At 40.7% G+C, this 8,712-nt stretch overlaps 2 protein-coding genes across 2 annotated transcripts in view; one reads left to right on the top strand and one right to left on the bottom strand.

The window, feature by feature from the left end:
- LOC104947467 (serine/threonine-protein kinase MARK1-like) overlaps positions 1-992 on the top strand; it is a 6,600-nt gene extending 5,608 nt beyond the window's left edge. Inside the window, 1 exon segment of the mRNA XM_010773478.1 lies at positions 952-992. Coding sequence (XP_010771780.1) covers positions 952-992 — 41 coding nt within the window.
- Positions 993-4,142: 3,150 nt separating this feature from the next.
- The window catches only part of LOC104947399 (serine/threonine-protein kinase 32C), an 8,383-nt gene continuing 3,813 nt past the window's right edge, over positions 4,143-8,712 (bottom strand). Inside the window, exons 3-4 of the mRNA XM_010773398.1 lie at positions 8,281-8,348; positions 4,143-5,142 (exon numbers count right to left, since the gene is read on the bottom strand). Of these exons, the coding sequence (XP_010771700.1) occupies positions 4,941-5,142; positions 8,281-8,348 (270 nt within the window). The 3' untranslated portion in view covers positions 4,143-4,940. The remainder of the gene's footprint in view (positions 5,143-8,280; positions 8,349-8,712) is intronic.

The raw sequence follows: 8,712 nt of genomic DNA, 5'->3' as shown, positions 1-8,712 counted from the left end.
CGAGTAGTAAGAATGAATGTTAAGCAAAATGTATCAGAGACTGACTATCTCATGCTCAAAGTAGGTATTAGAAGTTAAGTCACAGTGGGCCTTAAATGTGAAAATGTATTGGGTCTTTAGCTCAGCCAATGCAAGCTAGACACACACATAGCTAGTTTAGCAAATCTGAAATGTTGGCTAGCAATATTGCCACTTCAATGTGCTTTGCCCGTAACCATCATTAACAAAATACCAAATTCAAAACGAACTCGAAACTCAAGCTGCTAGCGTAGTTAGCAAGATTGCACTGCTTACTTAACTAACGTTGCGATAAACCCAAGCTTTTACCACAGTTAAAACACAGCCTGACGTTACATTGAGGATAAAGCTTGCATTAAGAGAGGTTTCACTGTCGAGTGGCGAAGGGTCCCGTTGTGGCTGGGGTTTTTTTTTTTTTCGCTTGTTGTTTGTTGTGTTTTTTTTTTGTTGATGCGAAATGTCAGAGACCTCCTAGTGATTCGTGGGTTAGTACTTCCGGTTATTCCTGAGTTCCTGATCCTCAATCCTGAAACTATATATCTGTTTAAGAGTCTCTATGTCACTCAAGTTGCTCTGCCCCCATCAAATCCAAACATCCCTTCATATTATTACCTATATAGGGATGCCAAGAGCCATGCTCTAAACATGGGATGCATCCAGTTTCTATCCTTTACAGTAAAAGCGTTCACATGTAAAGGGTTTATAAACTCATCTTATTTTTTCTCCAAAGGGAATAGTTTCATTTTATTACTATTTTACACCTCATCCAATAAAAATTTCCAAGACAACTGTTTCTATTTCCATGTAAGTGTTCACTTTTGCTCAGTTTCCATGACTTTTCCATACCCTGAAAATGAAAAAATTAATTCCATGTTTTCCAGGTACCGTGGGAACCCGAGTCTCTATGTGTGGTGTTGGGATCTGTGTCTGTAGCTGCTGTGATGTCGTACATTTCCTCGCCCTGGGACCATTAAAGGCTTTCTGATTCTGATGCTCGAAAAACTTGTGAAATTACAGATTGCCTTCACTTCACGGTCACCAAGGTGTAAACATTGGACACATTTTTCACAAGCTACCAATCGATCTTAAAATCTGAGCATGCTGCAGAAATAAACATGTTGACAGCCTGGTACAAAAATGCTTTTGGTCTCTATAGCTAGTTTCTTCCATAATGAAAACTTCCCTTTTTTTATATTAAAGCAAGTTTCACATTGCTAGGTCATGGCTCCTCTAAGTGACGGATGGTTTCTGTCTCAGTTCACTGACGATGCCCATGTTCAGATTAACTAGGAGTTTTGGCACATTTTCACTGTTGAATTTGATGGCCAAGGTAAAAGCGAACAGGTGGATTTCATTTTGCAACGGATGACTTGCAGACTTCCTGCTGTCCTGATACGTGTTTCGTTCCATTATTTTGGAGTCAAGGAAGCAAACAGGTGTGTGTTGGTAAGGGGGAACTGGCTCTCACTCGCAGTGAGGTAGTAGCAGGCTGATTGGCTGATGCAGAGTGAAGGGGTGGTCCAACCATGTCCGGGATGTAGGATGGGCTGGATCCATTCTCTGCACAGTGGACCAGTACAGTGTGCAGCCTCTGGCAGCCAGTGAAGGGAGTGGGGGTGCGGTTTTGGTCTGCTTTTTTTCCATAGGGCTAGCAGCTGGTCATCTTGAGGTATGAAACAAGCTGAGCTGGAACTAAAAGATGACATTAAAACTCTGCAGGCCACTGATGAGTCAGAACTGTAAGTAGCGTGACTCACAGTAAAAAAAAAAAAAGCTGTGTAAACATCAAATGCAGGGGTGTCCAAACTTTTTTCACAGAGGGCCACATACAGAAAAATATTCGAAGGGCTGGGCCACTCACTAAAGGTGAGGTTTATTGCCTCATAAGTGAAGTTATAATGTAAGTTAGCTAAATCAATCAAATGTAAGTAAATTATGCTTGATACAGCCTACATCACAGCTTTCCATAGGGTTTCATTTATTTTCTTAGCAGCTCCTCATTCCTTCAAACAGAAGCCTCATATTGCTTATCATAAGAGGAAATAGGAAGGGTATATTTCAAGGTTATTATTTAATTAAGTTATTGGGCTTTTTTCTTATCAACGTTTTTTTGTTAGAACATATTTTCAACTTGAATTGACTGAAAGTGGGTTTATTAACACATGAACACTACTGTGTAACATATGTTTACAGATATATTTAAGAAGTACAATATAAGACAAACTCAAGTTTCATTTGTGGGCCGCATTCCATTATACCTTTTGAATTTGCTGGGGGCCAATTAAAAATGGCCCGCAGGCCGTAGTTTGGACACCCCTGTTCTAGAGTCTCCTAAAACAGCTAGCCTAGCTTTCTCCAAAGTTTAGTATCCACCTACTACAGTTTACAAAAACTCACTGCTCCACATTTGTGAGCATGAACTTCTTCTGACATTAATTAAAATGAAAGTATTTTTTTTAATTACTGTTGTTACCGTAATAAGGATTTTTTAACTTAAGAGTCAAGCTAGCTGCTTTCCCCTGCTGCTAATCTTTGTTTAGTTATGCTAATCGCCTTTTTGCTCTAGACATGAGAGGGATCATCTCCTGTTTTCTTTTAAAGACAGCCAATAAGTGTATATCCCAGAATGTATACATTTAGCTTTAAGGTCTTCCACTTACCTGAAATAGTTACTTTATACACAATATAACTGTATAAATGATAGTATTTTCACTTGCAGAAGGAACATTGACTTCATACCGGGGAAAAAGAGACACACAATTACACATTCAGAGTTCCTTAGAAATGGTTATGCAAATGGTAGAAAAGCTTTGGCATATTTTGCCTACAAGTTGTGCCTGCACACTTGGAAAGAAGAGCAGAACAAAAGCTCACAAGGCTCTTCCTTTTTTATATGTCGAGTTTGCAGTCCCACATAAAACTGTGGTGAGTTAAATTACCCACACTGTATGCTATTTACACGTTTTTACTTTATTTGATTAGGCCTTAGGGTTTAAGGTGAACCTTTGCTACATGTTCCCAGGTGTTCAGACTGAGATGAATGGGACCCCTTAAATGTACCGCTATCACTATGACAGTAATAGGCTAGCTCATCTATATGATTTGAAGTACCAACAGGGCACAGCTACACATTTAAGTACAGCCCTGGAACAAGCTCAACAAGATCTTTATAACCAAGCACTTAAAGAGATGATGAAGTAAGCAGAATTCTCTAATAGATTCTTAAAAATGGGATTGTTAGTGATTGGCATTTACAGTATTCCCCCATGAACAGGTTCTGATGATGAGTCAGAGAATGGAGCAGGGCTAAAATACATCTTGGTAACAATCACAGACAAGCAACATGTTCTTTCTGATTGCTGCACTGATTTCCCATCAATTATAGAACCTTATCATCCTAAAAAAGATTGGAAAAATAAGTTATCTAAAACTTATGGCGCTTTTCCACTGCAGGACCTAGCACAGCTTAGTACGGTATGGTTAGGCCTTGGTAGGCCAGGCTCACTTTATGCTGCGTTTCCATTACAGTTTAGGAACTGGGGTAGTAACTATAGTAACGCAGTATAGGCGGGGCGATAGGCGGGGCGATAGGCTGTTTGGCGGACGGAGCAACGCTGCGAAAAACTGCCGTGACGTCATCTTCAATGCGAACCACAAGAACCAAAACATCAGCCGTTAGCTGTTAGCCCTCAGAGCTCACAGCTCCTCATATCTGTTCAGAAACTAGACAACAGTTAAACAAGTACAAACCACAGACCATCTGTGTATTTGTGTCTGTAGGCCATTGTTGTGTTGTGAGTGTGGACGGCGCATATACAACGTTAGCCGATCTCCATTCAGAAAACAAGCATTTTAAAAGGTTTTTCAACTGCCGTCTTGTCTACAGACCGGTATCAGTATGTTGTTACTTCGGCATCATTTTGAAACGTGTATTACAATTAAATCACGGTAAAATATGTTCATTTTGTTGTAGTTGTAGCCCCCTTGCCAGCGATTCTCTCTCTGACCATTCAGCAGTCGAGAGTGTTTACGTCACTAGTTTAGCATATTCTGCCCGGTTGTTGGCCCGGTAAGAACCTCGATTTTGGAGGGCCAGAAAAAAGGTGAAAGAGTAGCCCTGAGCCGGAACTACCCCTAGTGGAAAAGCAAAAAAAAACGTGCTACGTGCTGCAGTGGAAAAGCGCCATTAGAGAGGAAAATCAAACTAACATTCTGACCTTTAATGCACCCATGGCTACGATGAGATTAACGAATACTGATTATCATCGACAGGCACAACTTGAAACGGGTTTACGACATGAAACCAGCCGCAATTTCTTGGCCTGTCTGAACACAGCCACTTACTGTACATGTGTCTCGGAGAAGTTGCTCCAGGAGAAACCAGCGTTCTGAATTGGGGCACACATTACATGAAAGAGACTGGGGGAGAGGAAGTGAACTGAAGACTCAGGCAATAGCCTAAACTGAGTGGCTGGCTGCGTGTGCTGAATAATTCAGTCGCCCCCATCAGATTTTGAACAGGAAGGCTGAGAGGGGAGGCGTCCTCACCCTAAACCACAATGGCCCAAAGAGCGTGGACGGCTATTTCTCGGGATGTCATCATGCTCGTGGAGCTTCCTGCTTGTGAACAACTCCTCCTAGTAAGTGATACTTTATTTGTCATGCTATACTGTAAGATTGCATAGAAGTTAGAGCTTACTCTAGGGCGTATGGGTGCAGGAGACGGGGACTCTCTGGAAATCTGCTTCATTCATGCCCTACCTGAAGGATGCTACAGGGGGAAAAAGGAGGGAAAATTGGGGGTCCTGCTGTGCGGCCCCTCCGCTCCTGGCTACAACAGAGAGAGGTGAAAATGTTTCTATTGGCATGGCACAGACACTGCAGCTGGCAAAGCCTGCGAGGGTCTCTGAGGCGCTGAAGGGCTAGCAGCTGCCAGGGGAGGAGCACACCGAGCCGCACATGCTCCGTTTGGAGGAGGTCTCGGGCTCCGGCTCGGGCTCCGGCTCTGGCTCGGCTGCATCCTCGTCGGTGGCCCCGCCCTCAGCCTCCCCGTCCCCGTCCCCGTCTCCACTGGCATCATCCCCCCCGGCCTCGGGCGGACCCTCCTCCTGACGCCTTTTCAACCTGAGGGAGAGAGGAACACGAGGAAGCCCCTTTGAGACAAGAACTTATATTATCTAGACAAGAATATCAGATATAAAGCTTTAAAAATGCTTCCACAGTCCTTGAAGTGAATTTCCGAGAAAATAATTAAGGCCTTCACAATTTTGGACAAAAGACAAAAGGAGACTTTAATAAAAGTTTTGAGATTTTATTAAAGAGAACAATTTTATTTAATTTGATAATTTTTCTAACTTAATGTAAGTAAATAGGCTACTACTAATTATGATATACCATTATGGATCACCTGGAAGAAGACAAATGGATGAACATCATGAAAAGGATGTACACACTTGAGGATTACTTATTATAATCCAGTAATGTTATATCAATTATTCAGAAAATGGCCATTCTGCATAATGAGCACTTTTACTTTTGGAAAATTAAGTACAGTATATTTGGATGCTCCAGTCTGTTTGTACTTATACTTAAGTACAATTATGAATGCAGCACGTTTACTTAACAGAGTGTATGTGTACACTCTGGTATCACTACTTTCCTGGCCCTCCCCCCTCACTGAAACTTTACCTCAGCCATAAGGCAGACTATATATGCATTACATTAATGCACACAATGTTCAAATATTGCTTACTACACATATTTCATATTCTATAATTCACTGCATTCTATTTCGCTGTAAATTACTGCTTAACTTTATTGTATTGCTATCTATCAATATTTTTTTTACAGTGTTCTTAATATAGTTCGCTATCTGTGTATTTTTATTTTATTTTTTGTTTTATGTTTTATGTATACACCATGACATCAAGTCAAATTCCTCGTACGTGTGAACCTACCTGGCAATAAACCCGTTTCTGATTCTGATTTCACTTAAAGGTCCCATGTCATGCTTTTCTGGTTATTACCCGTCCCCTTGTGTGTTATGTAGCTTCTGCATGTAAACGGTCTGCAGAGTCACAAACCCTCAAAGTACACCCTGTAGCGAGTAAAACTCTAACACAGAAAAGACCTGTCTATGCTGCCCCAGAACGCCTCGTTGGGGATTTCTCTTTTTCTTCCTGGGTATGGTGACGTGCCCATACCCAAATGACTCGATGGTCAAAACAACCACTCCTCTCTGCAGTGAAAACTGTGGACGCACCCCCTGTGACGCACCCCCTGTGGACGCGCTCAGCACGTCCTATCCCCTCGTGTACTATACAGAGATGCTGTATGAGAAACCAATGTGAGTTTGGAAAATTGCACAGTATAAATCTATTCTAGTATACCTCAACAATGGAATAATGATCAGTAGAAATGGCCATGACATGGGACCTTTAAGTACAAGATCTGAGTACTTTGTGTTGGTTCCTTCAATTTGTGAGAATTGGGCCTGTAAGTTATTGAACTCGATTTCATGATTTATATTGCTACTCGCTTAAAACGGCAAGAAACCAGAAATCCTAAAGGTGAAGAAGAAGGAGATTTAAGTAAAGATGGCAACGAAAACGTCTCACTGGGAGATGACAGGGTTCTGTCGGTAAAGGCCAGCGCTGAAATGTTCAGGCAAATTCAAGGCATGTCAACAGACATGGTTTTTATGACAAAATTAAGAAATCAGTTAGACAAACTAGAATATGATCTGCATACATGCACATTAGGTAGACCTCTTAATCTGATTTGAATTCTAAGCCCTTTTGGAAGTTCAGGCCCCCTCATTTAGTCCTCAGAAAAGTAGTAACAGAAACACAGACAGAAATAAATAGCGAGTGGTTGAACGTAATGAGAGGCTTTGAGTTTATTATATGGTACTCATCTCTGCTGTGCATAATTCTAGATATTATGCCCTCCATTATAAATAGAAGCAGATTGCCATTAATTAGAGCAAAGGGCTATAAAAAGACATTTTCCAAACAGGAGGATTCCAGTAACAGAGCAGTGGCAGGGCCCAGTCAATAATAAATGAGGCGATCATTTAGAGCCGCGCTGAACCAATATTCCTCCATTAACATCGCAGAGAGGACAAATATCCAATGAGAGACGGACCTCATTGTCTATATTTATGATGTACTGTATATATTTGACTGACATCTACAAAAATAATATTATAGCCGCAGAAGGGGGGGATTTTATAACCTTCTGTAATTTACGATTTACTGAACGTACCCAAGTCATTTGCTCACAGAGGCTTGGCGGTCAGGCAGGTTTGGAATAAAATGCACTCCTCTCCTGTAAACTAAATAACTTCCTGTACCAGAAACTTTATCCAGATGCACTGCACACTTTATTTTGTCTAATAAATGAGTATTTGCTGTGCAGCTGATAATCTCCTGACACCGTTCTCGCTTCAGGGCACGTTCACTTTTAGCTCCACGTGCAAGTCTTTGTTCAAATGCAGCTGGTGGTGGGGGATACTTTAAACTCTTTATTACAATAAAAGCATTATTTGTGAACCTTTAAGTACAAAAAAAAAAACTATTACTTTAAAGAGATCTGCCCATTCTTTTTAGCAGTCATAATAAACTATCAAGTTAAAACATGACTAGTTCTTTGCAAGTTGTTCAAAACTTCAACCCATGACTGGCCAAAATGTCATCACTGATCATTTTAATGTTTTAGGCATTTAAGGGAAATTGCCCTTTTAAAAAAAAATTACATTTTTGAATAACGGCCTAAAACATCTTTGTTGAGTTCACTGTGACCAAGTGCATGTTTGTAAACATATGACTAAATACAGTAGATTATTAAAGCTAAGGAAATTAAGTAAAATGATTATTCCTTTCCAAGAACTTCTACTTAAAATACTTCCCCAACTCCAGGACTGAGGACAGAGAATGTTTCTCTGAGCAGGGAGGCATGATTAGTGTCATCTTCTGACTAAATGAATGTGTGAACAAATCTAACAAAACCGTTGGATTGATATTTTTTGCTCTAATTGATATTAGAGCATATATATATATATATATATATAGAGTAATGTTAGCACAATGGAGAACCAATGGCCACTGGTGAAAAAACAGTTTTAACATGTTCTCCTTCATGAAGAAATGATTGTGCCTTTCAATGAAGGAGAAGGGCAGCACAGTGTTATTCTCTTAATATCGTCATCTCTCTGTATTGATGCATCACGTTATGGACGGTCTGCTGCTCGTGTTCTCTTACTTCTCTCGGTTGAAGATCATGAACTCCTGCTGCACCACTTCAAGGCACTCCTGTAGGTAGTCATTCTCCTGCAGGCAGAAAACATCAGCATCAATCACAGTATGATCATTAGGAGCTGCGGAGGAAACTATGTCATCTCCAATTATTTGAGGTTGAAATGTCTTTTTCCTCATTTTGCTTTTTATCCTCCGATGCTCTTATTAAGCGAGTCATGAATTGTTTGTGTCTCAAATTGGATGTTTGGCCCGAGACAAAAATAGAAGCTCATATTTCCGAAAGCACTTGAGGCCATGACAACAGCAGTGAAGGCTTCATAATTTAATAATCTTGGTAATAACGGAGTGCACACAATAAGACACACACACACACACACACACACACACACACACACACACACACACACACACACACACACACACACACTACACACAC

Source organism: Notothenia coriiceps, unplaced genomic scaffold (genome assembly GCF_000735185.1).
Source record: "Notothenia coriiceps isolate Sejong01 unplaced genomic scaffold, NC01 NC01_scaffold00012568, whole genome shotgun sequence".
Classification (NCBI taxonomy): domain Eukaryota; kingdom Metazoa; phylum Chordata; class Actinopteri; order Perciformes; family Nototheniidae; genus Notothenia; species Notothenia coriiceps.
The sequence above is the reverse complement of the archived record's forward strand: the minus strand, read 5'-3'. Positions and strand labels throughout refer to the sequence as shown.